At 34.3% G+C, this 18,646-nt stretch overlaps 3 protein-coding genes across 3 annotated transcripts; 2 read left to right on the top strand and 1 right to left on the bottom strand.

Annotated features, from left to right (window-relative positions):
• Positions 1–1,138: 1,138 nt before the first annotated feature.
• On the bottom strand, positions 1,139–1,468 carry LOC116105718 (rapid alkalinization factor-like). The gene has a single exon (XM_031392125.1). The coding sequence runs from the start codon at positions 1,466–1,468 to the stop codon at positions 1,139–1,141; it is 330 nt and encodes a 109-aa protein (XP_031247985.1).
• Positions 1,469–7,388: 5,920 nt separating this feature from the next.
• LOC116105667 (protein SMG7L) lies at positions 7,389–13,600 on the top strand. Its single transcript, XM_031392077.1, has 6 exons — positions 7,389–7,487; positions 8,557–8,694; positions 8,788–9,393; positions 9,505–9,627; positions 9,738–9,946; positions 11,315–13,600. The coding sequence occupies exons 2-6, from the start codon at positions 8,632–8,634 to the stop codon at positions 13,350–13,352; spliced, it is 3,039 nt and encodes a 1,012-aa protein (XP_031247937.1). The 5' UTR covers positions 7,389–7,487; positions 8,557–8,631; the 3' UTR covers positions 13,353–13,600.
• A 1,277-nt stretch (positions 13,601–14,877) lies between these two features.
• LOC116105764 lies at positions 14,878–17,836 on the top strand. The gene is made up of 3 exons (XM_031392182.1): positions 14,878–15,061; positions 15,156–15,313; positions 17,254–17,836. Exons 1-3 carry the CDS (start codon positions 14,981–14,983, stop codon positions 17,348–17,350), a joined length of 336 nt encoding a protein of 111 aa, XP_031248042.1. The 5' UTR covers positions 14,878–14,980; the 3' UTR covers positions 17,351–17,836.
• Positions 17,837–18,646: the final 810 nt, after the last annotated feature.

Below are 18,646 nucleotides of genomic sequence, written 5' to 3'. Positions count from 1 at the left end.
ATTTATAATTTATATTGAACATGCATAAAGTTAAAAAAAAAAAAAAAATTGTATAAACAAATATTGATGATAACAAATCAAAAGAACTGATTAACGAAAAACGAAATTGTAGAAAGCAATAGAATTTAGAATTCTTTGAAGCCCAAATAATGAAAAAAAAATTAAGAATTTAATGTAAAATATTGATGGAAAAAGATTTGGTCTTGTATAAAAAAAATATATTAAACTTAATATATCTTAATAAATATAATAATGATTTTAATAGAAATGATTAGAAAGAAATTTGATTATACCGGTATTTAGCTGTGGATAGTGATGAAATTATTTTATGTCTAAGATCTTAAAAGATTAATTAAAATACGCATAAACTAGTTAGAGAACTAATTATAATAAATAATAAAAAAAAAAAAATTATGCCAATTATAGTTAGATGTGGACTTTGATTCCGCCTAGTTTTGTTTTAACCAATCCAGGCATCCTCAATAGTTGGTAGACCGCCACCGACAATCAACAATCGCTAGTGGTGATGGTGCTACAGTATCTTTTGAAAATTTTATTTAAATGAATTCGATTTAATTAATTTAAAGTACTAAAATATAAGTATTTTTGTGATGGTATATTTCAGAATCTAACGTAAGGAATAATCTTAGGTAGTTCTTGAAAATCCTTTATAAACCCAATTATTTTAGAATCAGTTTAAATTTAAATAATTCCAAAAGCAATGTTTATCAAACACTTTAAGATTGAATTCATTGTTTTGGTGACTAAATTAGTTTTGCAATTGCTATAATTTGTATGTAAGAAAGCTCTTAGAGGATGGATTTAATTTTAATCATATCAAATACATCCACCCGGTTATGGAATGGTTTAGGATCAGTTTCGGGTTACTATAACTTCTCTTATAATCATTTTTTTTTTAAGCAATGATACAAAACGATTACGGAATAATCTACTTCTATAATTTATTTATTGAAGGATGTATCTCCAGTTTTTAGAATTCAAAATTAGCTTTTAGAAAAGTCATTTACCAGAATGCCTCAAGAATATATTAAACAGAAATTCTAATTTTATTCAATATAAAACTAGATTAAAAAATTAAAAAACCGAAAATACAAAAACTGGCAAGTGCCGATGATAATTATGTAAAAAGAGTTGACGCACAATCAGTAATGGAGCTGCAACCATGCATGGCGGTAAGGATTAGCAGCCCAGTCTCGCAATTGTAATAAGATATACCGCGATTGTTGATTGGAACCTTGTCCGCCGTTAGGGCTGCATAACTGATGGTCTCACTATCTTCGAGCTGTCGACGCCCACTCCATGACTCCATCATATTCTTGTCACCATACATCTCCTCTTCAACGCCAAGGTTGCTGAAACGACCCCAGTTGGCTTCGTCAAAGGCGGTCGACTGGACCATCATGAGCACCGCCGAGAGGAGGAAGATCAACGAGAGCATAAAACCCATGATTTTTCACAACTTAAAAGTAATTTAAAAAAAAAATGAAAATATTAATGTGCGTTCGTTTCCTCCTCTTCCTGATATAAGGGTGGTGGATCTTGAATTTTCGTATAAAACAGAAAGGTTTGAATCTGAAAATTTGATTATTTGTTGTTAATTATCTGATTTAACATAATTATAGGTTGCCCTTTTCTTCCTCCTTGACTCCTTTTTATTTATCAGTTTTGTAACAATCCCCAAGAATTAGGGTCTTCTCCTCTCTTTGTATATTTATAAGCGTTTATGATTAAGGTTTATTTTCTCTTTTTTATTTTTATTACTAACTACTAGTCACAAATAATGTATTTTGTTACGAGGACTAGTTTATAAAATGGGAACTTTGTTCTTTGGAACGGAATTATTGGGTAGAGCATTGTTTTAAAACCTAACCCATTTTAAGACCCAACAAAGTGACCAGATCGTGGGTCGACCGGTCCAACCAATCGATCGAACCGGTTGGACCGGTGACTTCAACAATAAAAATACTTTTAAAAAACTAAAATTTAGTCTCTTAAATTTTAATATATTATAAAATACCCCTACAAAATTGCAATTAGGCTTTGAAATTTTAATTTATTTCAAAATACCAATTAGTCCCTAAAATTTTGAAATATTCAACAAGACCCGTAAAAAGTTGAAGGAGTCCCTACACTTTGAAAAATATCAGAAACCCCCCTAAAACAATGGAACCTGAACCGGACCGGAGAAACAGTCGGGTCCCGATCCGACTGGCCGGTCTAGTCCATGTTTTAAAACAATGGTGTAGAGTAGGTTGTCTAATCCAATAACGAATTGGGTTAAAATGATTTTGGATTTCTTGTAATCTTTTTTTATTTTTTTTAATGAACAAGGGTGTCCGGGTCAGCTTATATGTACCTCAACTAATCCCCTAGAACCTTGGAACTACCAACTGGATAAGAACTATAGTGGCTATATCCTTATTAGAAACCGATGAAGAATTTGAATTTAGAATCACTTGAGTAATACACCCAAAAGTCTCTATCGAACCCATCAATTTCTTGTAACGTTGTTCGACCAAGACTCTCTAATTTTTTAGGCATGTGTTGTAAATTGTTTTAAAAGGTTGAGAAGTCAGCATCAAATTAAGCAGCACTCACTTTTGTATTACGTAAGAAGTTGTTTTTGGACCCGCATTCACAGCTTCAAAATTGAGATAAACATTAACAAAGAGATGATGAATAATGGATTCCCACTACTGATATTTGTCAAACACATCTTTCTTTTCACTTTCCTAATACTTTAATCATTATTGATATTTGTTTGAATGGTGACTTAAGTATGAGGTTTTGCTATTAGATTTTTCCCTTAAATATCCAACCCGAACCAGAAGTTAACTTGAGTTCATATATAGTAAGGACGGTGAATGAAGGGTCCCTCTCCCTCGAGTCTAAATACTTAAAATATTTAAAGCTTATCCATCTTCCCATATTAATGGGGTAGACCCCAAGACTGACTCCGCGTGGTGGAGAACTTTTTAGTATTCTATTCTCTATTTTATTCAAAATACATATTTATTCTCTTATTCTTAAAATATTATTCTATATTATTCAATTTCTTTTAAACCTCCTAAATTTGTTAATTTAACTAAACGCTCCAAAAAAAAAGTTTTAGAAATTGACAAAAACACTTCAGTAACCCACATTTACCAGATTCTAGCCACCACCGTCGGAAGCTGACCGGAATCTGGTATAATAGCGCACTACCAACTAGATCTGGCAGATAGTGTGCTGAAAAAGACCAGATCTACGGCCAAAGATCTAGTCGTCAATAGCCAAATCTTTGGCCAAAGCCAATCGTCAACGAATGGCCAAGATATGGCCGTCATTGACAACCAAATGTGGCCAGATATGGCCATCAATGGCCAAATCTAACCATAAATCTGGTATTTTCCAGCTAGATCTTCTGTGGATCTAGCCAAAAAATGTCATATCGGCGGACAATCAGCTAGATCCAGTCGGTCGTGCACCGATACGACGACTCTGGCCATCCTCTGGCGGTGGTAGCCAGTTGTCCGTATTTAATGGGTGGGTTGGAGGTGTTTTTGTTAATTTTTAATATTTTATTATAGGGGTGTTTAATAAATAAACAAACATAGGGGGATATTTTTATTTATTTTCAAATCTTACATCATAATACCCACCAAATTTTACTTTTTTCAAAATATTATTCTAAAAAGTATCAAAATAATAAACCAAACGGACCTATACTTCTGCAAATCAATTATACACAACTCACAACTATAAATTACTTAATATAATCTCCAACTCAATATTTTCCAACCTAATGAAATTGACTTTTATTTAATACTATATAATATATACATTGGTTGCGCTCAGGCTCATTTCTATAAGTCGTCCCTCCTCGATCTCATGCCCACCTAAATTTAATTATCTCTAGAATTCCATAACTTTATCAACCATTTGTTACGTTCTTCTTCCTCCATCCTTACCAAAATCTATTCACAAATTAGAAAATCAAAATTTTGTTAAAAATATTTTTCCTTTCATATCATGGACAGACTTATAAAGATGCGACTGGGGGCAGGTGACCCCACTCGTGTTTTATTTTTTATTTTTATAATAATTTCCCTTATGCTTGTCTTTTTTTTTTTTCCACCCTGATTTGATATAATTTACTTTTCAAACTAACCTCATTCATCTAAAAGTATAAATTTCCTATTGTTTGTTTAAAAATATAATATTCATTAATTAAATGTATTTATATTGTTTTATCAATTAGAAGTTAACTAGAGAGTAAACTAAAAAAAAAAAAAGGTAAATAAAATATTTCTGGCCCCCTTTACATTAAGTTTATATTATTATTTGACATCAAATTTAAGTTGGTCCTTATTTGTTTTTCATTTAGAAGTAATTTTCAAAAACTAAAACATAAGTTGTATGGGTGATATGTAGAGAAATAATATGAAATGAACCACACTAGGGGACCAAGGGGGTCAACCAGTGTAATAATCCCACATAAAGCATATTGGGAAGAACTTAGGCTTACAAATGGGAGAGTCTCTTCACCTAATAGGTTAGCTCTTGATGTGAAACTTTACCCATACACTAGGACTTTGGATATATTATCAAAAGTCTTGAGTTCGATCTATCTCGACTAAAATAGAGATGGCACTAGAGACTTACCGATTGTTAACACTATAATTGAGATGCGATACCTCCCATCATTAAAGATTATAATAATAAGGGAGAACGACTTACACATACCCAAGGTTTGCCGAAACGACAAGTTGATACCCACAAAGATTTTGAAAACGACAAATAGGTACCTTTTGTCATGTTCTGTTAGTGATTTTTGTTTGATAATAGTGAAAAGACTAAAATGCCCTTGAAAGTTAATATTTTAGTTTTCTTAAATTTAAAATTTCTAAAAGCCCCCCAGGTTTGCTAATTTGACTAAACCCCAATATATATAAATTTTATAAAAATAACAAAACACCCCCGCAACCCACAGTGCCAGATTCTGGCCACCACTGTCGGAATCTGGCCGAAAAATTGCATTACGACACAGACCCATCGGATTTGTGTCGTAAAACGCGTCGATCTGGCTTCGGCATCGAGGCCAGACTCAGCTGCACAAAATACCAGATCGACGTGTTACGACACAGATCTGAGGGGTCTGTGTCGTAACTCAATTTTCCGGCAAGATTTCGGCCTCGACGGCCAGATCTCGCCGTAGATCTGGCCTTTTCCGGCCAGATCAGCCACGGATCTTGCCGAAAAATGCCAGATCTACGCGTTACGACATAGATCCGACGGGTCTGTGTCGTAACGCAAGATTCCGGTCAGATTCCAACGGTGGTGGTCGGAATCTGGCACTGCGGGTGACAGGGGTGTTTTTGTCATTTTATAAAAATTTTATATATTAGGGTATTTAGTTAAATTAGCAAACCTAGGGGGTTTTTTAGAAATTTTTAAATTTATAAAAAACCAAAATATTAAACTTTCAAGGGCATTTTAGTCTTTTTACTATTATCAAACGAAAATCACTAATAGAACATGACGGAAGGTACCTATTTATCATTTCAAAACTTTTTAGATACCAATTTATCGTTTTAGCAAACCTTGGGTATGCATAAGTCGTTCGGAATAATAAGAATAATAATAATAATAATAATAAATGAGGGTATGAATTGGGTTGAAATAGTTCAAATCAGAAACCTAACCAACATCAACAAATAGACCCATGTGCAGGCTTTATTTAATACGCTATTGAAGTATTGATTACTTTTATTCTTCACCCTTGGCATTGTATTCAGTATTCACATCACATTTGTTAAAGTATCATTTTCAATCCATGCATCAATTGGTCTTCGTTGAGGGACCCAGGAGTCGTGCATTACACGACATGTACTGTTCAGCGCCCCTCCCTTTTCCACATCGAACCCCAAGGTCCAACACTATCTCACTCATTTATCCAGTACCATTTTCAAATAGTCTTTAAAAATAATTTATGAAGTATTTGTTTTGTTTAATTTTAAAATCGCTTTCGATTTTACCAAATAAGATATAAAACCAAAATAAAATGCCGCTATATTGCTTAATATCATTGACATTATTACATAGATTGTCGCTCGACGAGTATAATATTGTTGACAATGTAGATCCACTCAATTACTTTGGGTTGCATTTGTAATTAACTCCCCTAGAAACAACCTTTGTATTCTAAAGGCTAAAAATGCTATTTTTGAAGTTTTTCAAGAAAATAGATTATGTAACAATCTACTCTTTTATAATAATTTTTTAAATATTTTAATCTAACACATTTGAGATTATAGCTCATGAAATAAGTGATTATGAAGAAGCTATATTAACCCCAAACTCACCCTATATATACTGTATATTTGCCACATATCTATCTATGTAGTAGTAGTGGTGAGTGGTTTTTTCCTTCGTTTACCCTGCATTTTTTAAAGGAATTATAACTATAACCTGAATCGGCCGTTTCTGGTGTTTTGTAATCGAAACCTGAAACATAGGTTTTGGTTCTGATTCTAGGTACTCAGGTTAATTTCAATTATCCCTATTTTTAAAAAATGACAAATATACTTCCAATAGTTTGCAAAAATTACAATTTAGTCTTAGTTCCTATCTAGGTACTCAATTTTGATTATGTTTCTCGATTCCAACACTGCACGAATTGGAATCAGACCTAGGAATTTCCTATTCCAATTTTCCATAACCGGTGGGTTGGTTGCTTCCTGTTACAGTCCTACCCTTTACCCATGCTCACCCCTATGTTGTAGAATGTAACACTCATCAACCAAATTTATTTGTAGGTATTGTGCACTGTAATTATTTGTTCATATTGATATGAATATCCAGATTTAGACTTTATAAGCATATGATAGTTACAAGACCCTTCAACCACCCACAAAACCAGCCACTTCAATCAGTACATATGTGAACGTGCGGCTAAGTCCTCGTTTATTTTGGTGGAAAAATACCAAACACCAAACAAACCCCTTTTATTAAATTCCTCTAATGTCAAATATAATTGACAAAAATCTTTAATAAACCCATAATCTATTCACATAGTATTATAATAACGCAGGTTTATGACTAAAAATAGTATGTTCATAAAGTTGAACATAAGAGACAAAAAGGATGGGGTTAGCTTAAATTGCAAGGGATCCTCCTCACTCAAGTCTTACGGAAAACAGAAGATCATTTACTTTTTAATTTAAATTTATTCCTCCCTTTATGATTAATTTGAAATAATTATAAATTACAGAAAAAACAAACAAATTGGTTAGATAGTTTTTTTGGTCTTGAGTCTCAGCATTAGCCACCTTTTACTTTGTCTGTTTCACAGCTGAGCACAGTACAGGTGTCTTTATACGTCTTTCTTTCTCTCTTCTTCTCTCTCTCTCTCTCTCTCTCTCTCTCTCTCTTATTGGTGTTCTTTTGTTTGGATAGTTTTCTTCAGGCTGCTTCACACTCTCGCTGTAAGTTGCTAACTTTGTTGTTTTTGTTTCTCTGTTTTTTTGAGGTGATCTTTTTCCTTCAATTTTCTTCTCCAATTCTGTGATCTCTTGGGTCCGTTGATTCTGCCTTTGTTGCTCAATTTGACACGTTCTTTTTGTTTCAGTGTTGCTATTGGTTGTGAAGGGTTTTGTTTATTTGTTTACTTCAACTTCTATGTGGTGATTTTCATGTTTTAGTAAACTTCTTTACTTTTACTTCATGTGGGTTTCATCATTATTTTTTCTTTTCTACCTAAATTGTTTTCGTGTTTGTCTCATGGCTTTTTCTTTGTTGGATTCGTATCTGGGTGGTGGAAAATATGTTTTCTGTTTAATTAATTTTGATTACTCAAAGTCAAACTACCCTATTTCTGTATGTTTTTGAAGTAAGTTTTTACTGTTTACATTCTTCAGTCATCGTCTTCCAGGAAAATTTTATGCTTCGTAAAGCTTAAATTCTCTCAGGGTTCTGGCCATTCGCGGGATAATTTCGTAGAATTGAGTTGATAGTAGTTACTCACTGAATTGTGGGGTTTATGTGTTTTGTTGTTATTAACTCTGGATCGACTCCGAAATTAGGCCCTTTTCTGAGGTTTCCTCTGTCGTTGATATATCTGTAAAATGACTTCCTTTATGTGCTTTCAATGCTGGATGTGCTTGATGCTATTAATTGTTTGAATGGGTTTAGATGCTCTTTAGGAAAAAACAATTCGTTCCTTTGTGTTTAACTAAGAAACTGAGCGTGTCCGATTTGCTACTGAATTTTTCAATTGCTATGGTTGTGATGTGAGAAAGCTTTCTGGAGAATGGATTTATGATCATGAATAACATTTAATGTTAATCAGAGCAAATTCTTTTAACCAGATAGTTTCTCTGCTGTCATTGTTGCTTGAATTTTGCTTGTGCATGACGAGAATTGCAATGAAATTGAACTTTTAAATATACATAAAAAGAAAAATCAAATCTAGCTATTCATGTTCTTCAGCTTTTTTAAGTTGTGAATTGGTTTAATCTCTTTCATTGCTTAGTGGGTTGCATCATTAATTCACAGGCCAAATTTGCAATGAACGTCAACATTCTATGCTGAGAAGGAAGAATAGCTTTGAAGAAGTTTCCACCTGTAATCATGAGCGGCAATTCACCTGTTTCCCTTAAATATCGGAAAGGAAAACCCAATGTACTTGTTGAGGTAAGTTTTTCTCTGCAGTTGCTTGTGATTGTTTGATAGAAAGTTTTTTCTTGTTTCAGTTTATTCTTGACTCTAGTAATGTGTTGATTTCAGGTTGCTAATACAGAGAAACAGTTATGGACATTGATCCTTTTCAAAGGTTTATTGTGCTCAGATGTTCAAGAGTTGTACCGCAAAGTCTGCTCAAGTTATGAGAAAATTGTACTGAATGATTATGATCAGGCAGAGCTTCAGGATGTTGAATTTTCTCTCTGGAAGCTTCATTATAAGCACATTGATGAATTTCGCAAAAGAATAAAGAAAAGTTCTGGTAATTCAGATAATACAACATTTGCAGTGCTGCAAAGTGGTGCAAACCTGCAGAAAAGCAATGACAATCATATAGAAGGATTCAAATCATTTTTGTTGGAAGCAATTGAATTTTATCAAAATCTGATAGTAAAAATTAGAAGATGCTGTGGGCTCCCAGAAGAATATTCCTTCTTTAGAAAAGATGGCATCTCCATGACTGTTGAACCAAAAAAAATGCAGAAATGCCAATTTTTATGCCATCGCTTTTTAGTTTGTCTTGGGGATCTTGCTAGGTACAAAGAGCAGTATGAAAAATTTGGTTCAGAGGATCACAACTGGTCAGTTGCAGCCACCTATTATTTGGAAGCTACAATGATTTGGCCAGATAGTGGAAACCCCCAAAATCAGGTATTTCACTTTCTTTTTTGGACTTGGGGTCTGTGTTGCTATATAAAGTTTACATTTATGATTATACAATGCTACTAATTCAGCTAAATTGGTAATCGTGTTCATCTGTAGTTGGCAGTATTGGCAACTTATGTTGGTGATGAGTTCCTTGCTTTGTATCACTGCATAAGAAGTTTAGCTGTTAAAGAGCCTTTTCCTGATGCGCATAATAATCTCATTTTATTGTTTGAAAGAGTAAGACTTCATCTTTTTTCCTGTTTCTCCTAAATAGATTTTATCGTTCTTCATATTAATTTCTATTGTCAGTTGTTGGCAGTTCTCAAGTGCTTCTTATGGTATTACAGAATAGGTCATTATATTTGCATTCCCTTTCTCGAGAGGCCTGCTTTGATTTCTTAAAACCATCTGAAAGAAGCAGTTGTCAGATTAAGTCACAATCGAGTAGTGATGTTTCAAATTGCAATATGTTGAAAGCTGACAATATTTGCTCTGTGGAAACAACTTTGTGGTCACTTATCATCAGAACAATGAGTTTCTTTTTCATAAAATCCAGGTAATCCTTGAAGCAGCTTTATTTCAACCAACAGTTTTAGTTCATTTTAAATTCACTAGTATGATTGCGATTTATATACTTTCCTTAGTTGCATATATAACTATATATGAATGATCTTGTACTGAATTTTGCTCTATTGTATTGATTTTTACCCATTTTGATATACATAATTTCATATAATTGTACCTCTGATCTTATCTTTGTCCACAATCCAAATTATATCATCCTAACCTGCATTAAGCGAATGATGAATGTATTTCATGTTGAAAAGATGTGAATATAGGCACTTTGGTCTTGAGATGTCGCAAGAATCAACTCTCCCCAATTGTTGATTTGATCTCTCCTTATTGCATGTCCATTTCCATTTGGTTCAAAATCTATCCCTAGACCTTTGATGATTTTGCTGATTTGTGATTTTAAATGGTCATAGGGCTTTAACAATTATTATGAGATGATTCAATCTTATAGTGGTACCATCATTCATGAAGAGTGTGTAAAATCATCCCATAATAAAATTAGCCTTTAAATTCTTAAATGTATATAAACCGTTCAGTTACATAGAAATTATCTTCAAATCAAAATACCATAAGTTGTCGTTGAGTCAATTTTTTACAACAAAGTAAGGGTGTTTTCTTCCCATAATTTTTCAGCTGCAGTGGATTTGAGACATTTGTTTTCCTCCTCAAAACAGCAAAAGTGTAACATAAGGAGTACTACTGTCTGTTGTCCTTTTGGCAATATACATGGGCATGCTTCCTACATATAATTTTTTGGCTCTTTCTATATGTCTATCAGTATCTTTTCAGTAAAAAGTTTGTTGCTAGAGAATATAAAAATGGTTTTTCTCTTTTATTCATTCTTTTATAATGGTCAGCCTTATAACACTAGATAGAACTTTAATTTCATAGAATATGCTCATGAGTGATACTTAAAGCATTTATAAGAAAAACAAATGTATATAAAACCCATGATAGAAGGATTAGCGGTAGTTTTTTGTTTAGCATTTGTTACATATATCACAGTGCTTGTTCACAAAAAACACATGCTTTAATTGAGATTGAAGGATTTGTAAATGATAATCCAGGAATCATTCAACTGGCTGAAGTCACAACCTTGGAAAAGCAGAAGCATTACCTAAAACAAACATAATGGCAAAATGCACTGTAGTTGTTCATACAAGTCAAATCGTGCTTAGTACTTATCTTAAGCTACTATGCATCGCTTTTCATAGACATTCTTTTCAAATCCCTTCATGAGCATATGAGACATCCAAAATACAACAATATTGGATGCTAAAGCTTGTAATATTCACATTCCTCTTGCACTTTCTTTTTGATGTTTTCTGCCTTTTTTTTTAATGTGATGCAGTTTGGAGGACTTCCCTTGTGCTTTTGCTTCTACGATGAGAGAGCTGGACTCCATTCTGGAACTAGATGATACAAAACTAGTAGCCATGCTGGCGTCCTATGAGCTTATGGGTTCAGCTAGAGCGGGCCCTTTTAGAGCCCTTCAAGTTGTTCCTATATTTATGTTTGTTGTGCAGAAGGTAATCAGTAGCAGTGGAACAAAACTATTGGAAGACAAAAATGATTTAAAGGAGCTTGAGTTGACAAGATTTGCATTGACTGTGACATTCATTTTCATGGGGCGCCTAGTTGATAGGTGTTTGAAGTCAAATCCGTTGGTTTCTTGCCCCCTTCTACCTGCTGTACTTGTTTTTGTGGAGTGGTTGGTGGGCATGCTTGATGAAGTAGAAGCACATGAGACTGATGATAAAGTTTACAGTGCTATGTCTTACTTTTTTGGTGCTTTAATTGCACTTCTAAAGAAGTTAGATTTTAGAGGCGAAGTCTCAAATCCTGAGAGGACTGCTCTGTGGGAAGACTATGAGTTGAGGGGCTTTGCACCACTATCTTGTTCTCATGTCTCATTAGATTTCTCAACTCATTATGAATGTGTACAGAGTTTTGAAAGTGGAACTAAATGTCGTGCTGACCGCATAATTAATGCTGCAATTAAGATTGCAGACAGATCAAATGGTTCTCAAAGGTGGATAATCTATGACAAAGCAGAAACAAAATTCTATGCGGCAGATTCAAATGTAAACTCAGACAGGAGAAAATCAGAAGCAGAGTTGACCACTGATCTTAAAGTGAAAGAGCCCCAGTGTACATCTGATTCCACAGAGGATTGTGATAAACAAAGCCCTGGGGAAAACGCGAGTAGCCTTTCTGTATATAACAAATCCGTTGCTGTGGAAGAGGAAGAAGTCATTGTTTTCAAACCTCTTACAAGATATAATTCTGCACCACTCTATCCTTCTATCTATAAAAAAGAGTTGGAGTCTCCAAAGGACATAGAGGAGCAGACTGTATCTCCTGATGACTGCTTGCGTCGTGCCACATCTTTGCTTATAGCACAAAACCAGAAGCAAGGTGATCCTTCAGAGTTTCATTCTGACATCACTAATTTCAGGCCCAGCAAACCATTTAAGCAGCCGGAGTCTCCTCTTGTAAAGGAAACTGGAACACACTCATTTTTTCAAACCCCTGTCTCTGCTGGGCCTCCCTCCCTCAGTGCTTGGGTCTTTGATAGAGGAATTGTCGATAATGATAAGGAAAAAGGGAGAAGTGATATAACTAAACCTGTCTTGAGCCCTATAGATGAAATAGCTTCTACTTCTTTATCTGGTCTTTCCATCAGAGGAAACGAAGATTCGGTCATTGGTTCTAGGCAAGATTATGCAAGCAGCCATTACTCATCTCCTTATTCAGCTCCATTGCCTTCTGCCCCGTTATTGCCTGACAATGCTGCTTGGTTTGATGCTGTTCAACCTAGTTTTTCCAACTTCAATAACACAGGGAGCAACAATAGAATAGGTTCCCATGCTGATGCATTACAGTTAAGCAGCTATCCAACTTGGGGTGCTACTCCTGGTCCACCTGATTATGGTTCTGCCATTCCTGGTTTCATGGATGGATACCCTCCATTCCGTGGAATGTCTTCTTCTGAATGGCTTCGTCAGTACAGAGAAAATCAAAATCTTGATAGGGCCAATAGCCATTCATGGCCTCTTCATTTTTATGCTCCCAGGAACTCTGGCAACTTCCATGGTCAAGATGCTTCCTGGTTCGATCCTTCTAATCAGTGGCTAGCTCCTTTGGCTTCGAACCAAATGGTTTATACTGAGAGCACACCGTTGCATCCAGGGTTGCCCCAAGTTCATGATGCAGATGAACACAGAAGGGATAAGCTGTTTCATGGTTACCAAAGACCACCTCCTTATGGTTGTGGTGTTGCAACAGACTTCAGAGACGAGCCACAGCCGCTTTTGCAGTATCTGAAAGAGAAAGAATGGTTACTCCATAGGGACCCAACCCTGAGAGGTCCATATATGGGAAACTGAAATTTCTACACATGTTGATATGAGCAGACTACTGGTATAGTAAGTCAACTTGAAGAAGTTAACGAGGCTGTATGAATATGAACTATATTGTGAATATTTATGCTGTACTTTGATATCTAAAATAGGTATTACATTAAAGAATGTTTGTAGAGAAAATCTTACTCCCCACCACATATCATGTAGATGATTTTGTATAACATTTGTACTCTTCACTGTTCAGATATGATTTTCTCCATCCTTGTGTGTAAGAATTTACACTTGCTTCGTTTATAGAAAGTCTGGTCAAGCATACATTTATTTTCCCCTATAATTGCTTTGAAGAAAATTTTGTGAAATAATAACCGTGTTGGAGAAGAAAATCCCATATTTTCATAATTTTCTTCAGTACCCCCAACCCCAACTTATTTTTTGTGTCCTAGATCAATTAGAAAATTATTTTTGAAAATTTCTTTCATCTTCCATAATTAATAGTATTGACTCATTACAGTAGTACATGAGTAATTGGCTGATTTCATGCTCTTGTTGCTTCTTTTAACTTCAATTTTGTTTTGACTTTATGTGTTTAATCTTGAACTCTTATTACAACTTTATCAAGACAATTCTTAGAGAAAAAAAGTTGTTGTGCGATAAATCGGGAAAGGATGATTTCCAATTTGGCTATGAGATATCACGTGATAAGGTCTCCGTAAAATCAAGTCAATTTTTTATTTCTTTGAATTTGTATTTATTTCCAATTCAAACTTATAATCGGTGACAAAACACGAGTCACTACACCTTACACATAAAAAGAAATATCTACTCTTATAGAGATTGAGAGAAGAGACAACTTGAGGGATTCTTTGAGATAACTCTTCGTAACTCTGCTCGTTGTTCTAAAAAACTCTCAATAACATAACAATGGATATAAGATTTGCATTATAAGTATCCGAACCACTTTAAAAATCTTTTTTTTGCTCTTTGTGTTTGGCGTTTAATTGTTGTTCATACATAATCACTTTGTCAAATCGTTGATCCATCAGGATTACATAAATGTACTGACGTAATTCTAACGCTGTCAATCACGTACCTCTCATTGTTACGATTTCTTGTATCAACAAAAAATAATTTTCTTTTTATTAAACTTGAAAGGCTAAGTTATGTAATTTTTTTGCTTTTCTAGGTTTTTGCAATGTTGGAACTTGGAAGTACTATTTTTCTCTTAAAATTGTATTTATTTTTCTTAAGGTTTTATTTCTCATATTTTTTTTTTAGATTTACATATCATTCCTTACAACCCTGATGTTTGACTTACTTTAATTTTATTTAATTCATTTCTAAATTAAAATGATTCAATCAATCTAAAACAGATGCCTTTGTATAAGATTTTGTAGATGTAGTGTTTTTTAATTAATGTTTAAAGTTAAATTAATCTTAAAATTATATTTTTTTATTTTTAGTTTTAAAAACTTAAATTTGTATTATATTTACTAAAATCAAGGATAATAAAATCCTAAAACAACCTTCGATTGGGCCGTGAACGCCAACATCTTGGCTCAATTTGCGGCCCAATTATACTCCATCTTTCTTCCTCTTCTTCTGCTCTGTGTTTGTCTCGCAAGTGCTGTAACTCCTTATCTGAAAAGGCAAAAATGGAGAAGGAACAATCCGAGAAAACAGATTATTCATCAGCAGAAGCGGTGTTACTAGGAGCTCTTGCTCCTGGTGTTAACGTTCGTGCCATTATAATTAATCTCTTATTAACGATATTTTCTTTCCTGGGTAATTGTTAATCAATCTTTCTTCTTGTTGTTGATTTGATTTCAGGTTCCAACATGGACTATTCTAAAATCAGCGTTTTTGATGCTGGGTTTGTGTCTGTTTGTCATGTTGGGCTTAGCATTCTCTTCAAGTGACTCTTCATTGTTACTTCATGTTGGGTTTCTTGTTCTAATTGCTGCCTCCCTCTTCTTCCTTCTTAGCTGGTACATTTCACCTCTTTCTTATAAAGTCTCATACTTTGAATTTCACTTGTTTGTTTGTGCTTTTGCTTTCAGTGAACTTGCATTTTTGTTATCAGTTGCTCCTTTTTTTTCCAGCTTCTCTGAGTTTTATATCATGTGAAGATGATTCTTTTTTTATATATGTTTTTTATCATGTATGTTCTCTTACGCAATACGTTATGTTCCTTAAAGTAGTTCTAATATTTTGAGGGTGGAGTGGAGTATGATCAAGCATGATTAGGCTTGTGGTAATTTTATGGCAAGTTTGATTTTGAAAAGATAGATTGTTCAGTAGGAGAAATATCAATGAGGGATTGTCTTCTAGGTATCTTTTGGGGGTGATTGAATTAGGATTTATAGTCTAGAATCAGAATAGCAACCATTAATATCAGGCTGCAGAAGCATAATTTGGTTTCACATGTAGGTCATATGATTGCCTACATCTTTTTAAGGCTTGCGATGTTCTGAGTACCATAATATTTATCAAAGATTCAAAGTGTTTCAGACATGTTAATTGAACGGTTTTGGCCTAACTAAGTAGTTTGATCCTAGCCCATACAATTTTGCTTTTTAGGCTTTACATAAGCTGTCTTTTACCTAAATGCAGCTGGAGACCTAAGGGCTAAGGTTTATAAACTGATCCAGACTGTCATTCCTAGCAATATGGGATTTGACAAAATGATGTGCCCTCTGTCTGAATCTTGTCACAAAAGTAGTGTAATATGTTGTAGTACCTGTATACAACCAAACCAATTGCCGTATGTTCTTTTGCAAGGGGTGCTGCTCCATGAATATATGCTTGGCTTTATAGTCCATTCATTTCTTATATGCTAAATGAGTTGATTTTTACCATTAGAATTATGTGGATTCTTTCGGAAATATTACATCAAACAAGCTTTCTTTCTAGTAGACTTCAACTTTAAAATTTTGTGGCTTCTTTATGTAAATCAGCAGTTATGCAGGCTGTTATCAAAACCTTTCTTCTATCTTGTGCAGTCAACTTCTAGCATTGTTAGAGAAGGAAAATACCAATTTTTACATCTCATGAAAGCTGTTATTAGCGGTATATAATTCCAAATTAAAACATTTTTTGTGCTCCTTTCCTCCCTCTTGCATTCTAATGATTTTTCCCTTTATTTATTTGCTTCTAGATCAAGAGTACAAACCTGCATACATCATTTGTCTTTGTAGGCTTTGGGACTGCATTTTTATGTGTAAATAACTGTCATAAGAAGTTTATAAACTCCAGATTAAAACAGTTTTGTGATCCTTTACTCCTCTCTAATTATTTTTGCCTTGGTCTGTTTTTAATTTCTTTCTGGCTCCAGAGGATAAACCGTCATACATACTGTGTCCCTGTAGCCTTTGACACTGCTTATGATTTCCTTAGACAGTGTTGTCTAATCAGTGCGTATATGCTAGTGGCTCAAAGTGTGTTCTGGGGACTAGATTCTGTTTTCTTATACTTGATGGCTCCTGGAGCAGTCCTAGCCTTCTAGGACCAACTAGCTGATCTTAGAATAGATATCTTTGCCTGCCTTTTGTATATATGGGTTTTCACTATTCATGGCATGGTATTTTTTATGCCATGTTATATTAATCATAGGTTAATCATGTAGTTTGAATTCAACATGCTAAATACACGATTTACCTTGGCGATAAAAGCTGAATCCTTATGGATTTGTTTGATTTTAGTCCTGTTATGTTATGTTGCATGCTTTTCTTGAGCCTGTGGGCAGAAAAGGGAAGGCTACTTGATTAGTTTTATTTCATTTAGCAACCAGTGTTGAAATAATAATAACTTAAGGATACATTTTTATTCTGGAAAATAATTTGAGTGAGCATAATAAAATCTCTAATCATGTGTGATTAAAATTTTTAAGCTGAAGGCTTCCTGAGGCACTGATTGAATACTCCTGCAGGTTTCTTGGGCAGACTGGTCTGGTTGAAGTTGAACATCAAATGCAGGAGATGAACTTGGTGCCGAATAATAATCAGAGAAACAAAAAGAACAAATAGTTTTGTTTTTAATGTTCCTTTAACATTAGAAGTGAAGACATCATGAACATAGGAGATACTCGCAAGAAATAACTCGTGACAATTTAAATGAAAGATAGATACACATCTGTGATGCATTCATCTTGAAAGGAACAAGAAGAAAAGATTGCACTTCATCCATACGTTTGATGAGAATCATAGTGGGCTGCAGCAATTGCCGCCATTAGCCTTCCTTTTCCTTTTCTTTTTCTTCCTTCTTGTGTTTGTGTTTGTCATTTTTACCCTTGATGAAGCAGAAACATGAGCACCAAGGCAGTTTAAGAAGGCACTGCATATCTTTGCGTAGCTAGTGATCTCCAAATGTTTGGAAAACAAGCATGTATATAGCACTCCAGCCTTAGTTTTCTTATTCCTTGTGTTCCTTTATTCATTCATGTTATTGGATGCCATTCCTATCTCTTACAGATCAGAAGATGCCTAACTTCTTTATTTTCATATTCTTTGCCATTGGATGTCTTATGCTTAACTGTGTGGGTATGTTGCTATTTGCATTGAAAAAGAAAAGAAAAATGGAAAGGCTGCCTTTATGGTTCTTTTCCTCATGGAAGAGCTTTCTGGGCTACCAAGAAATAAAAGTAATTGTATGGCTACACTGCAAAAAGAAGCCAAGAATATAAAATCAACAAGGGATATCAGCCGTCTGATTTGGGGGGAAAACTTGGTAACTTTCATGTATAAGGATCAAAGAAGAAGCTTACCAGAGACTACTTCCATGTCAACTACTTGCAAATACAGCAGAAAAATGATGATAATATTTGATATTCAAAATCCAGAACTTGTGCAGGTGCAAGAATAATAGTTACGCAGGTATTCGTCCTTTTGCTAATTTGATTCAATGGTGAAAAAAGCCAGTGACATTTTCCATTGAGATTGGTTGGATTAGTTTACTTTTTCGTCGGTTATATATTTACTTGCACTGCTCTCTTGATTGCCTCTACATTGGGCAAATTTGATTAATATGCCTTCTTACGGATACTGGTATACCTTGTAATATTTCTGCGTCGATTCGATTTGTATCATTGATAGATAAGGCTGGATAATGCTCAATTAAAAACGAATGACAGAATTATGGATACAATGACATGATGTGATAGCTGTCAAATACCTGCAAAGACTGATCTAGGAAGAGTTCTCAATGTTATTATCAACATTGCGGTCCTTTTTCATAGTATTCCTCCCTATTAAATATCATTTATGTCTTATTGCAGTCCCTTGAATCCCTCTGAGAGCAATCTAATATGGTGCACTGATGCACAC

Source organism: Pistacia vera, unplaced genomic scaffold, assembly GCF_008641045.1.
Source record: "Pistacia vera cultivar Batoury unplaced genomic scaffold, PisVer_v2 Contig503, whole genome shotgun sequence".
Lineage (NCBI taxonomy): Eukaryota > Viridiplantae > Streptophyta > Magnoliopsida > Sapindales > Anacardiaceae > Pistacia > Pistacia vera.
This window is presented reverse-complemented; position numbering and strand designations above follow the sequence as displayed.

Coding starts and splice junctions, on each gene's coding strand:
- LOC116105718 (XM_031392125.1), bottom strand. CDS start 1,468: ATGGGTTTTATGCTCTCGTTGATCTTCCTCCTCTCGGCGGTGCTCATG.
- LOC116105667 (XM_031392077.1), top strand. CDS start 8,632: ATGAGCGGCAATTCACCTGTTTCCCTTAAATATCGGAAAGGAAAACCC. Junction 9,628..9,737: donor TCATTTTATTGTTTGAAAGA/GTAAGACTTCAT, acceptor ATGGTATTACAG/AATAGGTCATTATATTTGCA. Junction 9,947..11,314: donor TTCTTTTTCATAAAATCCAG/GTAATCCTTGAA, acceptor AATGTGATGCAG/TTTGGAGGACTTCCCTTGTG.
- LOC116105764 (XM_031392182.1), top strand. CDS start 14,981: ATGGAGAAGGAACAATCCGAGAAAACAGATTATTCATCAGCAGAAGCG. Junction 15,062..15,155: donor CTCTTGCTCCTGGTGTTAAC/GTTCGTGCCATT, acceptor ATTTGATTTCAG/GTTCCAACATGGACTATTCT. Junction 15,314..17,253: donor CTCTTCTTCCTTCTTAGCTG/GTACATTTCACC, acceptor ATACTCCTGCAG/GTTTCTTGGGCAGACTGGTC.